General features: G+C 35.3%; 1 protein-coding gene across 1 annotated transcript in view; it reads right to left on the bottom strand.

The window, feature by feature from the left end:
- Positions 1-20,631, bottom strand: part of VIT (vitrin) — a 74,164-nt gene that overhangs the window by 26,839 nt on the left and 26,694 nt on the right. The window contains exons 2-5 of the mRNA XM_058164562.1: positions 18,207-18,279; positions 17,834-17,899; positions 9,727-9,883; positions 8,395-8,528 (exon numbers count right to left, since the gene is read on the bottom strand). Of these exons, the coding sequence (XP_058020545.1) occupies positions 8,395-8,528; positions 9,727-9,883; positions 17,834-17,899; positions 18,207-18,240 (391 nt within the window). The 5' untranslated portion in view covers positions 18,241-18,279. The remainder of the gene's footprint in view (positions 1-8,394; positions 8,529-9,726; positions 9,884-17,833; positions 17,900-18,206; positions 18,280-20,631) is intronic.

Genomic DNA, 20,631 nt, shown 5'->3' on the forward strand with positions numbered 1-20,631 from the left:
TTATTATTATTATTATTATTATTATTATTATTATTATTATTATCAACCAATCTATTAACCTCCACCTAGAAACAAACAATCTACTCTCTAATAAACAATTTGGTTTCAGAAAAAAATTATCATATAACTTACAACTTCTTCACTGTAAAAACATATGGACTACAAATCTTGATCAAGGCAAAACAATAGACGCAATTTACATTATTATTATTATTATTATTATTATTATTATTATTATTATTATTATTATTATTATTATTATTATTATTATTATTAATTAGATTTTTATACTGCCCTTCTCCTGAAGGACTCAGGGCGGTTTACAGCCAAAAATAAGAACACAAGCAATATACAATTAAAACAAAATTTAAAAACTTATTAAATAATTGGCTGAAATTTAAAACATTTAAAATCTAAAAACCCCTTAAAACTCATCTAGAAATTTAAAATTTAAAAATTTAAAATTTAAAATTTAAGCCAGCCCCGCGCGAGTAAATAAATACGTTTTCAGCTCGTGGCAAAAGGTCCGAAGATCAGGCACTTGGCACAAGCCAGGGGGAAGTTCGTTCCAGAGGGTAGGAGCCCCCACAGAGAAGGATCTTCCCCTGGGGGCTGCCAGCCGACATTGCTTGGCGGACGGCACCCTGAGAAGTCCCTCTCTGTGTGAGCGTACGGGTCGGTGGGAGGCATGAGGTAACAGTAGGCGGTCCCATAAGTACCCAGGCCCCAAGCCATGGAGCGCTTTAAAGGTAGTAACCAAAACCTTAAAGTGCACCCGAAAGACCACAGGCAGCCAGTGCAGCCTGCGCAGGAGTGGTGTTACATGGGAGCCGCGTGCGGCTCCCTCTATCACCTGTGCAGCTGCATTCTGAACTAACTGAAGCCTCCGAGTGCACTTCAAGGGGAGCCCCATGTAGAGAGCATTGCAATAATCCAAGCGAGAGGTAACAAGAGCATGAGTGACCGTGCATAAGGCATCCCGATCAAGGAAGGGGCGCAACTGGCGAACCAGGTGAACCTGGTGAAAAGCTCTCCTGGAGACGGCCATCAAATGATCTTCAAACAACAGCCGTCCATCCAGGAGAACACCCAAGTTGCGCGCCCTTTCCATTGGGGCCAATGACTCGCCCCCACATATGACTCACATAGACTTCTGTAAAGCTTTTGACTCAGTAGTACATGATAAACTTCTCCTAAAACTAAAATCCTACGGCATCTCCGAACCCCTCCACAATTGGATAACAGCGTTCCTGTCAAATAGACAACAAGTGGTCAAAATAGGCAGTGCTCTATCAAATCCTGTTCCTGTCAATAGCGGCATTCCCCAAGGCAGTGTTCTTGGACCAACACTCTTCATATTATACATTAATGATCTTTGTGACCATGTTAAAAGTAATTGTGTTCTTTTCGCTGACGATGTCAAACTATTTAACACTACTTAACACTACCACACTACTTAACACTATTTAACACTACCAACAATATAGCTACCCTTCAAAAAGACCTTGACTTTCTGTCAGAATGGTCAAAAACTTGGCAACTCCAAATCTCAACCAGCAAATGCTCTGTCTTACACATGGGAAAAAAGAATCTAAACACTAAATACAAACTCGATAAAGCCCACTGCAACTACATCGCAAAAAAGTCTTTAAGAGTTGTAAACCTAATCTTACGTAGCTTCTTCTCCAGAAACACTACACTACTAACCAGAGCTTATAAAACATTTGCTAGACCAATTCTTGAATACAGCTCACCTGTCTGGAACCCATACCTCATTTCTGACATCAATACAATTGAACGTGTCCAGAAATATTTTACAAGAAGAGTTCTCCACTCCTCTGAATACAACAAAATACCTTATGCCATCAGACTTGAAATCTTGGGTTTAAAAAACTTAGAACTCCGCCGCCTTCGACAGGACCTTGTTTAACTCGTAGAATCATCTATTGCAATGTCCTTCCTGTTGAAGACTACTTCAGCTTCAATCACAACAATACAAGAGCAAACAATAGATTTAAACTTAATGTTAACCGCTTCAATCTTGATTGCAAAAAATATGACTTCTGTAACAGAGTTATTAATACTTGGAACACACTACCTGACTCTGTGGTCTCTTCTCAAAATCCCCAAAAACTGTTTACATTCCTAAGAGGTCTGTAAGGGGTGTGCATAAGAGCACAAATGTGCCTACCGTTCCTGTCCTATTGTTTCCTTTCATTATATCCAATTAATATAGTTATTACATACTTATGCTTATATATATATGCTTATATATTATATAGTTATTTTCATGCTTATGCTTATATATACTGTTGTGACAAAATAAATAAATAAAAATAAAAATAAATAACTCTAAGGAATTGAAGCAAGCAGGGTCAAGGAGAAGAGCCTTCTCCGCTGTGGCCCCATCCCTGTAGAACATTCTACCACTGGAGATGAGAACTTCTCCCTCTCTTTTGGCCTTCCAGAAAGGTATAAAAACCTGGTTTTGCCTGCTGGCCTGGGGCCTCAAGAGTGGCACTCACGGCTGGAGATGGCTGATGGAGTAAGAAGACTTTATTCTTCTTCCATCCAACTCTTAGCTCTCTTAGTTCAGTTTTAATATAAATCTTAATAATATTTTAACTTTGTGTTCTTTTAACATTTTAACTATTTTTTTACATGTTTTATAACCTCTAAGCTGCCCAGAGTCATCTTGAAGGAGAAATGGGCAGCATAACATTTTAATAAATAAATAAATAAAGTTAATAACCTTTATATGGGTGGGTTCATCTACTATCCTAAACCAAAAACTTACAAACTGCATTCTAGAACTGTGTCAGAGGTGGTATTCAGCAGGTTCTGACCAGTTCTGGAGAACCAATAGCGGAAATTTTGAGTAGTTTGGAGAACTGGTATATACTACCTCTGACTGGGCCCACTCCAATCTATTCTCTGCCTCTTGACTCCCAGCTGATCGGGAGGAAATGGGGATTTTGCAATAACCTTCCCCTGAAGTGGGGGGGGAATGGAGATTTTACAGTATCCCTCCCCTGCCACGCCCACCAAGCCACACCCACCAAGCCACGCCCACAGAACCGGATTCACACAAAACATTAACCCCCCCCAAATCAGAATAAAAACTCTATAAAAACATATAGTCCCCTGGGGCAATACTCTCCAATATTTCTTAAATAACAAGGGGGAAACCATTTTAGGAATGTTAATGTGACTTTTCTTGTGTATTTTTACTTAATTTTCTGGTTCTCCCTCAATAAATGTAGCTTTATGGAGTTTAATGACTAAAAGCAAGGGCTTTAACATCCTATTTTTTCAGCTGTTTCAATTGGTTTCTTTGCATTATTTTCTTCAATCCTCTTTATATCTGGAACCAGAAAGATTTCATTTTGATCATATATATTATGTATACCTATAGATCTTAATGGATATTAATTAAATGTGGTCTGTCTATACTGTATGTATATATGCACTCACATACACATTGGATAACATCATCATCATATATAATATAGATTTATGGACCTACTAAATATTAATCAGCCACACTGATTTGCTGCCCCCTACCTCTTAACCAGATCCTATCTGTACATTTGAATGGAAACTGTTTTATTGACCCTCTTATTTTCCAAAGTGGTGGTTACGTAATGTTTTTATATTCTTTTAGCCATCTGTTATTATCACGAGAGAACCGAAAATAAAAGTCAATTTGCTGGAGTCAGTTTACTGAAGAAGCTGCTAAGAAAAATAAATGTGCCTACTGCTCTAGTTTTTTTTATGGAAACTAAAAATAGTCCCATGCTTGTTTCAATTTTTTAAATTCATCTGGAAGGCACTCATCATCTTCAAAGTTAGGTTTAATATTTGGAAATGTTTTGTCTTGAATACTGACCTCATGCAGTCTTAATTTAACTCCAATTTGTGTGATTAAGAAAGCTCAGCTCCAGATTTCATACAGATGATATCAGGGGTGAAATCTACTTACCTTCTTTGCCGGCTTGGGAATGCACGCACGCGCGTGTCACATGGATGTGCAGACCTTCTGCGCATGTGCAAAACCTTCTGCGCATGTGCAAAACCTTCTGCGCATGTGCAAAACCTTCTGCGCATGCGCAGAAGGTAAAAAATCCATTACTTCCTGGTTAAATCCTGGAAGTAATGACACCCAGGTGGGTGGGCGGAGCTTTGCTCCGCCATCGCTACCAGATTGCCAAACTACTGGCCGCGATCACTACCAGATTGTGTATCCGGTCTGATCCGGTAGCATTTCACCCCTGGGTGATATGCTATGCCAATGCTATGATTTCTCATCATAGTTTATTATAAACTATCTTATTTTCACTGTGATCTGGCATATCATTCAAACCCAAATCCAGGGCCTAACATAAGGTTAAATGGGTATAGTCCTCAATAAATAATAATAATAATAATGATGATGATGATGATGATGATGATGCAAGAGCATCAGAAAAATGTACAGATCTTCACTGGCAGGTTTAAAGCTCCGGTAGATAATGGAACAACCATCTTGCTCAAATCATGGTTGCCACCTTTGAAGGGACGTTAACTTCGCAAACTTCCTTTTCTAATCACTTTCAGGAATTGCTTGTTAACTGCTTTGCAGCTATTAGGAACCTTCAGATCAAAAAGTTTTACAACACTAGGTGAGTTTTCCTTCAATCTTAGTGGAACACATTTCTACTACAAATTTATTTTTTTTCCACATAAAAGGAAAATCTCCCAAGTAAAAGTGTGACTAAAACTCTGATTTTAGAAAGATACAAATGAACTAAGGGTCTAGATAAATTAGAGATAAGATTTTAGAGTTAATTACAAATAATTTTTTTTGTGGGAAAATGATTTTGTTTTGATTTTTTTTTAGAAAACAGATTTTAAAAATTGGACACTAGTGGTGTTAGAGGAAACAAAAGATTTCAATTAAAGAAGTATATTTAAACTAGATTTACAGTTATGAAACAAAATACAATAACGTTGGACATATTGAAGGATGTTTTGAGTAATATACTCAGAAGTTAGTTATAAGAGTGTCTGCCTCTATAAATAGACTATGTTTAAAAGATGTTATGGAAGAAGAACAAGTTCTACCTGATAAGATTGGGACTGAATTGAAAGTGGATTGTTAAATGGCATGGAAAAAGATGCTATACAAATGAAGAAAAGAAACCAGCTAATAGTTTAATAATTAAAAGAGATTAATTAATTAAAAACAAACCAAGAGAACAACCTTGGTATTTTTTCATTAGTGGATTTACAAAGAGGGTTGTTAAAGTTTTAAAGACTCTGATTAGAAGGAATAAAGAAAAAAGAAAAGAAATTAAATTTTATGATATTATTTGAACAAAGATTAAGATTGTTAGAAACAAAGGCAAGGAATATAAAGTTGGTTTATTTGATCAAGATTAAAATAGATATTTTGTTATCTTTGGTAACCCTCTGATAACCATTAATGGGCTTTTGGACTGAAATAATGATGATTTACGTATTTGTTTATAGATAAGAGATGGGATATTGAAAGAAGAAATTATTTATTCTAGTTTAAGAGATGATTAGTTACTAAAATTGTTTATATTTGTGTGAAAAAGGTGAGAAATCATATATAGATTCTTTACTATATTCTTATTTTCCTTTTGTTTCTAACTCTCTTTTTTCCTTTCCCCCCCTTTCTTTCCTGCACCTTCTGCTAGAATAGAATAGAATAGAATAGAATAGAATTTTTATTGGCCAAGTGTGATTGGACACACAAGGAATTTGTCTTGGTGCATATGCTCTCAGTGTACATAAAAGAAAAGATACGTTCATCAAGGTACAACATTTACAACACAATTGATGGTCAATATATCAATATAAATCATAAGGATTGCCAGCAACAAGTTATAGTCATACAGTCATAAGTGGAAAGAGATTGGTGATGGGAACTATGAAACGATTAATATTTCTTTTTATTCTATATTTTTGCTTTTATTGTTATAACTATAATTTATAACTATAGATTATAATGAGAACCAAGCAGGCATCCCTGAGATACTTTCACAACTACTCCCTTTGTCCACAGAGAAAAAAAGAATACCAACTGTCTTCTCCACCTTCCCAACCAGTGCTCCATCTCTTTGCTGGAAACACCATTCAGTAGAGTGCTTTTGGGATCCACGTTAGCTTTTGGCATTTGATTAAGGATATGTATACAGATATAATACAATCCTTAAAAGAAGAGTACCCTATCCATTGTTAGTAGTGGTTAGAGCTTAAATGCTGTAGCGGTTAGAGTAGAGTAGAGTAGAGTAGAAAACAATAAAATACCTTATCCCACCAGACATCCTAGGCTTAGAAAACTTGGAACTCCGTCGCCTTCGACAAGACCTAAGTTTAACTCACAGAATCATCTATTGTAATGTCCTTCCTGTTAAAGACTTCAGCTTTAAAGACTGTTAAAGACTTCAGCTTTAATTGCAATAATACAAGAGCAACCAATAGATTTAAACTTAATGTCAACCGCTTTAATCTAGATTGCAGAAAATATGACTTCTGTAACAGAATCATCAGTGCTTGGAATACTTTACCTGACTCTGTGGTCTCTTCTCATAATCCTAAAAGCTTTAACCAAAAACTTTTTACTATTGACCTCACCCCATTCCTAAGAGGACCATAAGGGGCGTGCATAAGCGCACAAACGTGCCTACCATTCCTGTCCTATTGTTTTTCTTTTCTTCTTCCTATATTAGAACTGCAGAAAAAATAATTGCTACCAACCTGCCTTCCATTGAGGACCTGTATACTGCATGAATCAAGAAGAGGGCCGTGAAAATATTTACAGACCCCTCGCATCCTGGACATAAACTGTTTCAACTCCTACCCTCAAAATGACGCTATAGAGCACTGCACACCAGAACAACTAGACACAAGAACAGTTTTTCCCCGAAGGCCATCACTCTGCTAAACAAATAATTCCATCAACACTGTCAAACTATTTACTGAATCTGCACTACTATTAATCTTCTCATAGTTCCCATCACCAATCTCTTTCCATTTATGACTGTATGACTATAACTTGTTGCTGGCAATCCTTATGATTTATATTGATATATTGACCATCAATTGTGTTGTAAATGTTGTACCTTGATGAACGTATCTTTTCTTTTATGTACACTGAGAGCATATGCACCAAGACAAATTCCTTGTGTGTCCAATCACACTTGGCCAATAAAAATTCTATTCTATTCTATTCTATTCTATTCTATTCTATTCTATTCTATTCTATTCTATTCTATTCTATATATATATATGCTTATACCTTATATATATGCTTATACCTCCTAATATTTACTCATATATATGTTTATATACTATATAATCTTTTTATATGATGTTGTGACAAAATAAATAAATAAATAAATAAATTTTTCCCCTCTTATTAGTTTTTGAATCTAGCAGTGTGTCATACATCCATAACTGTTCATTATTGAGGAACATATTGCCAATATGTCTTCTGATTAAAATTCTGCACTCTTTTTAGTCACGTTTAGTAATTCAATAACAGATATTGCAGAAGGAATTAAACTGTTTAAGCCTTTTTATTGCCGTTTTTTCTTTTACCTTTTTTCTTCCTTTAAATTTTTTTCTGTCTTATTGCTTTTCTGTTTGGAAATGCAGTGATGTAATTTTGCAGTGGAAGTTTTACTGTATTAAAACTGGAGGTTTCCCCCCACCCTTCTCCTTCTTATGGACCTTTGGAGAGATCCAGGATTTCTTGATTTAAATTTCATTTACTTTTTCACATCAAAATTTCTACACACAACAAATCATTAGATATAAATATATCTTATATCTAGAAAAATACTACTTTTCTTTAGCCCTTAAGTATCATCCTTCTTTGCTAAATTCACTTAAAATAAATGTTATGTAGTAAAAACAGCTGCTAATGCCATATAAACCATATGCTATTTATTCATGGTGAAGTTTTGAAAGATCCAAGCTAAAATGCTGAACTTTTGCTATTTATATGAATAAATGCTAATAATGAATATAAATATCATCACATTTCTTATTGCTTTGATGAGCAGTAAAAATAGATCTCTATATTTAAAAACAACCCTAAAAGAAAATATTGGTAGTTGTCAAAATAATATCCTAATATTCCATTTATGAATTAACATGCTTTATGCTTTGTTGTATCAACTTCTGGTTTTAATTTTATAATTTCAACAAGACCAAAACTGTTTCAGATTTCCAGCTAAAAAAAATTACATCCATTCGTGAGTGATTACTGTATAGCATTTAATTGCTATCTTTCACATCAGAGTTTCTCAGAGTTTCTTAGGTTTTTAAATAATGAGAAATGACATATAGGAAGGGGAAGGGGAAATGAAAGAAGAAATTTACCTGAAAGTATGAAGGATTCCCTCCAACGTGGTAATGAAAGTGAGCGGATTCCATTAGAAAAACTACCCTTGTACCCAGATTGACCAGCAACTTTTTGAACTAAGACTTTTCCCCCAGAGTTGTCAATAATTCCACTGTAAAAGTAACATATTAATGTCATAAGCACATTGTTTACTTACCAGATCTCTAAGGGACCACTGAATTACAATATAAATTCTCAATACATATAAATTCAGTCCACTTCATATACATATAAATTCAGTACATATAAATACATATAAATTCAGTCCAGCTCAATACATATAAATTCAGTCCACTTTGAAGAACTGTTTCCACCCTTTCCTTAATGTGGAACATTATTACATCATCTTCAAAAGCTTCTGGAGGTCTTCATTGAAACCAGGGAGTAAGATCCTGGTGTTCTAGATGCTATGGCATATATGATTTTTTTTCAGACGGCCTCCACATGATTCTAATATTAATTGTTTTTTCAACTGCGTTTGTCCTTTTTTCAAGGTCACTGAATTGTATATTAACTCCCCTATGCAGTTCTGAATCCATTTGACAAAGTACTTGAGAATTCTAAGCCTAAGAATCATTCTATAGTCAGACTATATCAAAATGAAACTCTCTGTTCTAAGTATTAGTAGACATTTAGATAAGTTAAGCCTAATGTGTAAGAAGATGGTTCTGTGGTTCTCTAAAAGATATCTTCTACCCTGGCATTTCCAAAAAGTTATGGTTGATCATATCCCAGAGGGAAGGGCCTATTGCCATTTCCCAGTATAAATTTGTGGAAATCATCGATCGATTTTTACCTGTGCAATTTTCTCAGATCTACAGTTATTTCTCTTATAAATCCATACCCTTTAAAACAGGAGTCTCCAACCTTGGCCTCTTTAAGACTTGTCGACTTAAACTCCCAGAGTCCCTCAGCCAGCAAAGCTGGCTGAGGAACTCTGGAAGTTGAAGTCCACAAGACTTAAAGGGACCAAGGTTGGAGACTCCTGCTTTAAAACATTTTGCAAAAGTGGCCCTTTTGCTCATTAAGTAGAATTAAAGAAGACCTATTTTCCATCCTCTAAATATTCATTAATATACACTAAATTGAACTCTACTCATTGATCATTGTTTTTACAGATTTGACTATAGGCTACCTTTTATTTCCTAATCTTATTTTTCCTATCTTTTGAGAGTTATACAACATTTTTTGGTGAGGAAAAAAGAAACACACCCTGTTCTGACTTTACATTTATTGCTACTATTGAGCATGTTGATATATTTCTTTTTGATTTTGGACGCTATTTTGAATTAAAGATCAGTACTGCTGACCTGTGAATAGCAGCAGCACAAACACTGGAAAAAGAGGCATAGATATCAGTGCCATAAACTCGATGTTTAACATCCTGACATCCCAAGGGACACTTAGCAATAAATTCTGGGTTGATGATCTTTGCAGCTTTGATGGCACACTCAATCTGTGGAACAGCTGTGAAGATAAAAGTTGAATGTTATGCTTTAGTATAATCTGACAGAAAAGCCTTGCAGAAAATGAAGAAATGGTAGGAATTGGCTCTATTGTTCATGTGTTTTTATGCCAGTTTTAAAGTACTCAGATATTCAGCACTGAATCCTTAATCCTTAAAAATGACAAATAATATCAAAACATCCAACCATCCATCAATCAAGGCATCCATCCATCCGACAATCAAAACATCCATTCATCCGTTCAATCAACTGTCGATCAACCAACCAACCTCCAACTACCCGTATAAAACCTCCAACCATCCAATGATCAACTATTCATTGCTCAACCAACCTCCCTCCAACCACCTGTTGTACATAACTCTCAATCAACTATCAATCAAAAGTAGGTATGCACGCCCCTTACCTCTTCAACACCAAACACTGCAGGTCTTAAATGTAAATTAATAAATGCAAGAAGTATTGTAAACAACTTGCCTGAATTTATCCTCTTGTTAAACAATGGTACATTTGACATTATATTTGTTTGTGAAACATGGCTGAACTCATCCCTCCCTGACTCCATTATTTCAAACAAAGACTATCAAGTTTTTCGATCAGATAGTGAAAACCGCAGAGGTGGTGGAGTAGCTATCTTTTACAAAAAAATCACTGAACCTAAAAAATATTCAAGTTGCACATAAACTTTCTCTTCCTGAAACTATTGTATGCGGCCTGTCCCTTAACACCACACTTCTATTTTTACTATGCTACAGAGCCCCTGACTATGACATTGCTCATGCAAATATGTCAAGCAAACTGCTAACATGGGCTACCTCTTGCCCATATCCTCTCATCTTCCTGGGTGACCTAAATCTACCTTTTATTAACTGGATAACAAATGAATGTACAACTGAACCAATCCATACTACACTATACAACGCTGTTACAAACCTAGGTCTTGAACAACTAGTAACTAACAATACAAGATTCAACAACTGCCTTGCCCTCATCTTTTGCAATAACACAAACTCAATTTATGGACTACAAATAAAAGAACCCTTTTCCAACAGCGACCACTGCATGATAGACTTTTGTCTCAATATATGCCCTCACATAAATCGTCATAATAATAGTACTCCTAACTACAATTTCAAAAAAACCAACTATGACCTTATAAACAACGACATCTTATCTCTTGACTAGCATAATCTGTTCTCAACCTGTATCACTGCCGATCACCACTATAAAGTTTTCCTACTTGAAATCAATAGAATCATTAAACTATACGTACCACAAATCACCACCAAAATCAAAAAAAGCAATTACCCATATCAATAAAAAAGCTTCAATCCAAAAAAAAAATCCCTCTGGAGAAGAAACAAAAAGGGCTATATAGCTAATTTCAAAAACTGCTACAGAAATATTTGCAATCAAATAAAAACTGAATGCACCATTTACCACACCAAGCAAGAAGAAGACCTTCGGCGCACAAATTCCAATCGTGCATTTTATAATTTTGTAAACAATAAACTTAAAGAAACAAGATCCATCCCACCACTAAAAGAATCTAACGGCAAAGAATGTAATGATGAAACAGTTAAAGCAAACCTCTTTAACACATTCTTTGGATCAGTCTTTGTTAACAGTGATGGCTCATATCCAACATTCCCCAATTGTACCAACAATGAGTACAACGTCTTAACACATATAGACTTCACAGAAGATAATGTTGAAAAAGCTCTTCACAAACTGAAACCATCTTTATCTATTGGGCCTGATGGACTATGTGCATACTTCTTAAAAAAGCTTTCCACTAATATAGCAGAACCCCTAAGCATAATCTTTGATAAAGCTTTCATGACTAGTTCCCTTCCCAAACTTTGGTCTCTAGCCACAGTCATCCCTATCTTCCAAAAAGGAGATCCCAGCCTAGTTGAAAATTACAGACCAATCTCTCTATGCTGCGTCACTTGCAAAGTAATAGAATCTATCATCAACCAATCTATTACCCTCCTCCTAGAAACAAACAACCTACTCTCTAATAAACAATTTGGTTTCAGAAAAAAATTATCATGTAACTTACAACTTCTCCACTGCAAAAATGTATGGACTACTAATCTTGATCAAGGCAAAGCAATAGATGCAATCTACATAGACTTCTGCAAAGCTTTTGACTCAGTAGTACACGATAAACTTCTCCTAAAACTAAAATCCTATGGCATTTCAGGACCTCTTCACAATTGGATAACTGCTTTCCTGTCAAACAGACAACAAGTGGTCAAAATTGGCAATGCTCTATCAAATCCTGTTCCTGTCAAACAGACAACAAGTGGTCAAAATTGGCAATGCTCTATCAAATCCTGTTCCTGTCAAACAGACAACAAGTGGTCAAAATTGGCAATGCTCTATCAAATCCTGTTCCTGTCAAACAGACAACAAGTGGTCAAAATTGGCAATGCTCTATCAAATCCTGTTCCTGTCAAACAGACAACAAGTGGTCAAAATTGGCAATGCTCTATCAAATCCTGTTCCTGTCAAACAGACAACAAGTGGTCAAAATTGGCAATGCTCTATCAAATCCTGTTCCTGTCAAACAGACAACAAGTGGTCAAAATTGGCAATGCTCTATCAAATCCTGTTCCTGTCAAGAGTGGCGTTCCTCAAGGCAGTGTTCTTGGACCAACGCTCTTCATACTATACATAAATGATCTCTGTGACCATATCTCAAGTTATTGTGTTCTCTTTGCTGACGATGTCAAACTATTTAATACCACCAACAATACCTACTACCCTTCAAAATGACCTTGACTTTGTATCCGATTGGTCTAAAACTTGGCAACTCCAAATCTCAACCAGCAAATGCTCAGTCTTACACATTGGAAAAAAGAACCAAAATACTAAGTACAAGCCTGATGGACATTACCTTACAGATGACCCCCACCCTGTTAAAGTTTTAATATCAAATGATCTAAGTGCCAAATCCCACTGCAACTATATAGCAAAAAAGGCTCTAAGAGTTGTAAACCTAATTTTGCGTAGCTTCTTTTCCAAAAATTCTACACTACTAACCAGAGCATGCAAAACATTCTTAAATACAGCTCACCTGTCTGGAACCCATACCACATTTCTGACATCAACACAATTGAACGTGTCCAGAAATATTTTACAAGAAGAATTCTCCGCTCCTTTGAAAACAACAAAATACCTTATACCACCAGACTTGAAATCCTGGGTTTAGAAAACTTAGAACTCCGCTGACTCCGACAAAACCTGTGCTTAACACATAGAATCATCTATTGCAATGTCCTTCCTGTTGAAGACTACTTCAGTTTCAATCGCAATAATACAAGAGCAAACAATAGATTTTAACTTAATATTAACCGCTTCAATCTTGATTGCAGAAAATATGACTTCTGCGACAGAGTTTTTAACACTTAGAACATACTACCTGACTCTGTGGTCCCTTCTCAAAATCCCAAAAGCTTTAACCAAAAACTGTCTACTATTGACCTCACCCCATTCCTAAGAGGACTATAAGAGGCGTGCATAAGAGCACAAAAGTGCCTATTGTTTCTGTCCTATTGTTTCCTTTCATTATATCAAATTAATATAGTTATTGCATACTTTTGCTCATATATATGCTTATATGATATGTAGTTATTTTATGTTGATGCTTGTGTATATTGTTGTTACAAAATAAAATTTAAAAAAACAAACAAACTCCCAACTGCAGGGTATCTCCAATGTGTTTACTCTTTCACATCCCAGTTCCAAATGACCTAATATTCAGTGGAATAAGGTAACAATCACATCCATATTATTGATTTCACATCAAAACAATGATATTTGAATTATGCATTTAATTCCATATATAATTGCTATAATCTAGCAATTTGGTATAAATTCTTCAGATCTGCTCTTTTAGCTTTTCAGATACATTGGGATTTCAACTCCCAAAATTGCATGTCATTAGCTTAGGAATTCAAAGAGTTGTTATCCCAGATAGATTCTAGCATCCAGGTTATTACAGAAATATAAGCAAAGTCTTCATATAAACAATTTCATAAAGAGAGACATAATCTGATTTGACTTCGCATTAGAGATCACTATGCAGTTTCTTATTCTGCAGTTATTATGTTGAAGAGTGGAAATAAAATCAATGCTATAATTATTAGCTTCCAAGAAAAACAATATTTTATAAGCATCTTAGTTTAGCTAAGCCATTGTCTTGGCTATTCAGTTAGCTGAAGAAAAACTTGGGTTGGATCTATGTGGACTTTATATCAGTTTCCTGACTCTGATTTCCCTCCAAATGAAAATGTTGGGTTAATGTTTGTTTGTTTTTTGTCTGAATCCCCTGAAAAACATTTCATTGTCATTTGAGAGAGAGAATGTCAAGTTTTCAAGTGAAAACACCAATGGACAAAAGATATTCAGGATCCAATCTGGATCAGTCACTGGGACCAGAGGTTTAGTTTTTCAAGCTTTTGGACTCATGTTGGAGACCATCTGCATGGAACTTCTCTCTAGCAGTTCTCTGTAATTTCTCTAAGTTGTCTCTAGCAAAGATACTCAAGATGCTATTGATGAAATTTTGAAAGATTTAGCAAACTTGCAAGAGTTAAGGAATGTTGCTGTTGATCATGATTTTAAGCCTATACCACTGCACAATGCAGCACCTGAAAATGTTGAGCCCTGGTTAATTCAGATTTCTAATGATGATTTCTGGCAATGGTTTTTCCAATCTAGCTAGGGATGCTGAGATTGAACAAGAGATTTTTGACATGGAAATCATATGTTCTGCTTTTGCATTATGATTGTATCACTACATGCAGAAGTTGGTAAATTCTATCTTTACCTTTCCAAATATAATGTTGAGTAACTGCCTGCAGACTAGTTAGAGACATCTGACATATAGATTAGGGCCTACACATGATTTATAGTCTTTTTAATGTTGATATTTATATAGATAAGAAAAGTTTAGGTGATTTTACCTTTCCTCTTTCAGATGTGTTTACTCTTTCACATCCCAGTTCCAAATGACCTAATATTCAGTGGAATAAGGTAACAATCACATCCATTTTATTGATTTCACATCAAAACAATGATATTTGAATTATGCATTTAATTCCATATATAATTGCTATAATCTAGCAATTTGGTATAAATTCTTCAGATCTGCTCTTTTAGCTTTTCAGATACATTGGGATTTCAACTCCCAAAATTGCATGTCATTAGCTTAGGAATTCAAAGAGTTGTTATCCCAGATAGATTCTAGCATCCAGGTTATTACAGAAATATAAGCAAAGTCTTCATATAAACAATTTCATAAAGAGAGACATAATCTGATTTGACTTCGCATTAGAGATCACTATGCAGTTTCTTATTCTGCAGTTATTATGTTGAAGAGTGGAAATAAAATCAATGCTATAATTATTAGCTTCCAAGAAAAACAATATTTTATAAGCATCTTAGTTTAGCTAAGCCATTGTCTTGGCTATTCAGTTAGCTGAAGAAAAACTTGGGTTGGATCTATGTGGACTTTATATCAGTTTCCTGACTCTGATTTCCCTCCAAATGAAAATGTTGGGTTAATGTTTGTTTGTTTTTTGTCTGAATCCCCTGAAAAACATTTCATTGTCATTTGAGAGAGAGAATGTCAAGTTTTCAAGTGAAAACACCAATGGACAAAAGATATTCAGGATCCAATCTGGATCAGTCACTGGGACCAGAGGTTTAGTTTTTCAAGCTTTTGGACTCATGTTGGAGACCATCTGCATGGAACTTCTCTCTAGCAGTTCTCTGTAATTTCTCTAAGTTGCCTCTAGCAAAGATACTCAAGATGCTATTGATGAAATTTTGAAAGATTTAGCAAACTTGCAAGAGTTAAGGAATGTTGCTGTTGATGATGATTTTAAGCCTATACCACTGCACAATGCAGCACCTGAAAATGTTGAGCCCTGGTTAATTCAGATTTCTAATGATGATTTCTGGCAATGGTTTTTCCAATCTAGCTAGGGATGCTGAGATTGAACAAGAGATTTTTGACATGGAAATCATATGTTCTGCTTTTGCATTATGATTGTATCACTACATGCAGAAGTTGGTAAATTCTATCTTTACCTTTCCAAATATAATGTTGAGTAACTGCCTGCAGACTAGTTAGAGACATCTGACATATAGATTAGGGCCTACACATGATTTATAGTCTTTTTAATGTTGATATTTATATAGATAAGAAAAGTTTAGGTGATTTTTACCCTTTCCTCTTTCAGATGTGTTGACAGTTTAGAATTTGGCATTACTTCCAGCCTAACATTGCTTCATAATTAAACCATCAGTTCCATACATATATTTATCAACTCCACTATACAAGATCAGGCCACTTTGTATTACATCCTTCTTCCTTCTCTTAGCAGCCATCTTTCTTTCTTCTTTCATTTTATTCATTAATTTATACTCTTTGCCATGTACAACTCTCACATACAAACTGAATTTTTTTATATGTCGTAATTGTTAATAGATGGGGCCTTGAATATTCACTGCATGAGTAAACGGCTTTATTCTACTTATTTATTCTATAAGTAAAGCTTTTGTACTTCCAATAAATTTTCCAACAACCAAACTCAATTTGGGAAGTCGGATATGTTTAAAAACCATGTTATTCACTTAATGACCACTGCATTTGCTTAACAACTGCAGTAAAAGTGGTTATGAAATTGGATCCAGTCACATGATCACTAGCTTAATAAATGAACTGCTTAGTGACCAAGATCATCAAAGGTTGAGGATTACCTGTAGTGAATGGTGCTGTTGTAAGTTAAATTTGATTAGTTTTCTTCCCCCATCCCTTGTCCAGCCTCATCTTTTCAGGTGTCTTTATTTTGCTCACAATTATTGCATCTTTTCTGAATGTGAAATAATATTATTTGCTCTGAAGGAAGAAGCATCTGGCACACAAAAAGGATTTCAGAGTAAATGATACATTAGAAACAAAAGCAGCATGCAGCAGTCTGGACAGGGGTGGGAAACAATTTAAGTGGGGACAGAATATAATATAATAGAATTTTTTATTGGCCAAATGTGATTGGACACACAAGGAATGAGGCTAGTTGTTCAACCTCCTGTCTGTAGGCAGATTCATCATTGTCTCAAATGAGACCGATCACTGTTGTGTCATCTGCAAACTTCAGTAGTTTAACAAATGGATCGTTAGAGATGCAGTCATTGGTGTACAGAGAGGAGAGAAGTGGGGAGAGCACACAGCCTTGGGTGGTGGGGCTGTGCTAATTTTACAGATATACGATGTGATTCTTCTTAGCTTCACCTGCTGCTTCCTGTTTGTTAGGAAGTTTATGATCCACTTACAAGTGTGTTGAGGTACCTGTAGCTGGTTTAGCTTAGTTAGAAGAGTGTCTGGAATGATGGTATTGAATGCTGAACTAAAGTATACAAAGAGGACCGTTGCGTAGGTCTTTGGAGATTCAAGATGCTGTAGGATGTAGTGCAGAGCCATATTAACAGCATCATCTGTTGATCTATTTGCTCGGAATGCAAATTGCAAGGGGTCTAACAGCAGATTTGTGATGGTTTTCAAGTGGGACAGCACTAGCCTTTCAAAGGTTATCATGACTACAAATGTTAGAGCAACTTGTCTGTAGTCATTCAGTTCCTTGATGGTGGGCTTCTTCGGCACTGGGATGATAGTAGAGCACAAAAAGGAACATAGCACATCTCTAGTAGTTTATTGAAGATATGGCCAACTGGTCAGCACAGACTTTTAAGCAAGAAGAATAGTTTAGTTGAGAATTATGACTACTGTTAATGGAAGATATTGGAGGCTACATCATTTGTACAGAATGTACAAATATTCTCCAAGTATTCTTGGAGCTAGTTTTCCAATATCTTTCACAAAAGACATGAAGGAGAGTCTAAACTGAGATTACACATTTACATCATTTTGTTTACTTACATTGTTTGGATTTCCTGTTCCTCTTTGTAGATTCTTTAATAGCATATACACAAGTCAGCAGCAAAACTAATGCAAAATAGATAAGTGTAAAAAAAATGTACAATACTGTTTCCCATGAAATTAAAAATTCTTGGGCTGAATGATTTTCTGGGATTATTTATAGCTTTCTTTCAATTCTCTAAGTGAAATAGTAAGGTTTTCTATTAATGTTGTCATTGTCTCAGGTTTTTTAATGTTCAATTTTCACATTTTCTGATGTAACTACTTTAATTACAAATTTTCAGAGACTCTTTGATTTATTTGCCTGATTTAATTTTATCTAAAACTATGGGGTAACAAATAAAGCAGAGATTAAAAAATAAGATGCACTTACCAAAGACCACTGCAACTGCTGTTATTCTCTTCATCCTGAGAGAAACTGGGTCTTAGAATTCTAACAGAATTCACTGTAAAACAGAAATCCTGATTATTATAAATTATAAAACTATTTATTTGTTTGCTTCACTTTTGAAGTTACCCAATTGCATAGCAAATGATGGGGGTTTATAGATTAAACAAAATATTGAGGAGAAAAAGAAGACAATTGATTCGAAAACAAAGCCAAGCAGCCAATGAACCATCATTAAGAAGGCACACCTCCTAGGTCCTGTAAAATGACACTGCTTAATGGATGGCACCCAGAATCACTAATCCCATACTGAATCCCAATCTGAACTTTGACTAAAACACGTCTAGATAATCTGCTACTGCCAGTCCTCAGGAGCTTTGTCCAAGTTTTATCCCACCTTTCCTGTACAACCAAAACCAATATACTGTATATTATGTTCTCAAGCCAGAATACACAATGTTCAATTTCAATTTTCCTCAACAACTGATTGAACTGAGGAGTTACTCAGTGGCTTTCAGGGCTAAGAATGGGCTCTTTCAGGTCCTAGTCCACTACCTTCATAATTATACTTCTTTTTAAAAAAAGCAGTTTGTCTTTTAATTCCTATAATTTCCTGACCCAACTAATGTCATTTAAATAAATTGGACCTCATTTCCACACCATTTTCAGCCAGGCTTGTTCATATTTACTTACTTATCTCAATGCAATGAGATTTTGGAAACACCATGTCACCCATTGGCCCCAATGAAATAGACAAGTTTCAAGCAAGTATTTAAATTTACTTTTTGCTAGTCTATGTATTACAAGCAAGCCTTTGGATCAGAATACTTTTCAATGGAACTGACTGTACTTACCCAGTGCGCTGCAGGATACAGAAGTAATAAGAGAGAGAAAGACAAGGAAAAAGCATACATTTAATGGCAAAAGTCAGACAATGATGTGGAAACTTTTTTCTGAGGTTTGCATTTTCGAAAAAGGAGGCTAAGAGACCAGAAAACAAAGGAAGGATAAGAAGACAACTGGGGGAAAGCTGTTAAAAAGAGAGGCAGAAGAAAAAATAGAGATAGAAGAGAAAAGGGGGAGGAAAATTTAATAAAAACCAGGGCAAGGAAGAAGAAACATATATGAGTGTAGAATAAAGTCAGCTGAATATTTTATAGGCTAGGGAAAAACGCCTGGAATGTTAATCAGCTGACTGGTCTCTACCTAGATCCCATGCCTGCTTTGAACAGAATTTCTCTCCATCTCTTTGGCTTTGCTCTTTCCTTCACTTATTTTTCACTGTTTGTTTTTTTTTTGAAAACTTGACATTCCTTTAAGTTATCAGGGACCAGATAAGCATGCCAGATGAGGGGATTTGGAAAAGACAGCATCTGGATTAGCAAAGCAAGTTACAACTGATGGGATGTGTACAAACACTAAACCAAAATCAAACAAATCAGATTATATTAAGCCTATCATATATGACCCAATGAACCCTGGGTAATCACAAGATGTTGGCCAAGAGTGTTTTCAGCAACTAGTGCTTGTCTGACTTTTGCCATCTAGTGGTTGGTTTGACTTTTGCAGTCTAGATTATTTATTTATTTTTTATTTTTTATTTTTATTTTATTTATTTTGTCACAACAATATATATAAGCATCACATAAAAAGATTATATAGTATATAAACATATATATGAGGTAATATAAGGAAGTATAAGCATATATATATAATTATGCACGCCCTTTATAATCCTTTTAGGAATGGGGTGAGGTCAATAGTAGAAAGTTTTTGGTTAAAGCTTTTGGGCTTATGAGAAGAGACCACAGAGTCAGGTAATGTGTTCCAAGCACTGATAACTCTGTTACAGAAGTCATATTTTCTGCAATCTAGATTGAAGCGGTTAACATTAAGTTTGAATCTATTGGTTGCTCTTGTATTATTGCAATTGAAGCTGAAGTAGTCTTTAACAGGAAGGACATTGCAATAGATGATTCTATGAGTTAAACTTAGGTCTTGTCTTGTCGAAGACTCATATGCAAGCAGAGCCAATAGGCATCCCATGATAGGATGAAGAGAGATGCTGATATTTTCACAGTGTGGATGCTTTATTAATTAAATCTGCTTGAATAACTTGAGGCTAAATTATACAATGAACAACTAAGAGAAGTAGTTATGCTTAGCCTAATGAAAAGAAGGCTTGGAGGAGACCTGAAGCAGACTCCTGCCTTGGGCACGGGGTGGACTAGAAGACCTCCAGCACTATGATTCTATAAATTTGGATATATCAATCTAGATTTTGGTGGATTTATTTGGTTGGTGGATGAATATAAGTTTTATTAGGGCCTCAATATTGCTTTTTGTTTATTATTTTAAATAGCCTATTTATTGTATTGTGTTTTTATTTTGTTTTCTACCAAGAGTTCAT

This window comes from Ahaetulla prasina, chromosome 1 (assembly GCF_028640845.1).
Source record: "Ahaetulla prasina isolate Xishuangbanna chromosome 1, ASM2864084v1, whole genome shotgun sequence".
In the NCBI taxonomy this organism is placed as follows: domain Eukaryota; kingdom Metazoa; phylum Chordata; class Lepidosauria; order Squamata; family Colubridae; genus Ahaetulla; species Ahaetulla prasina.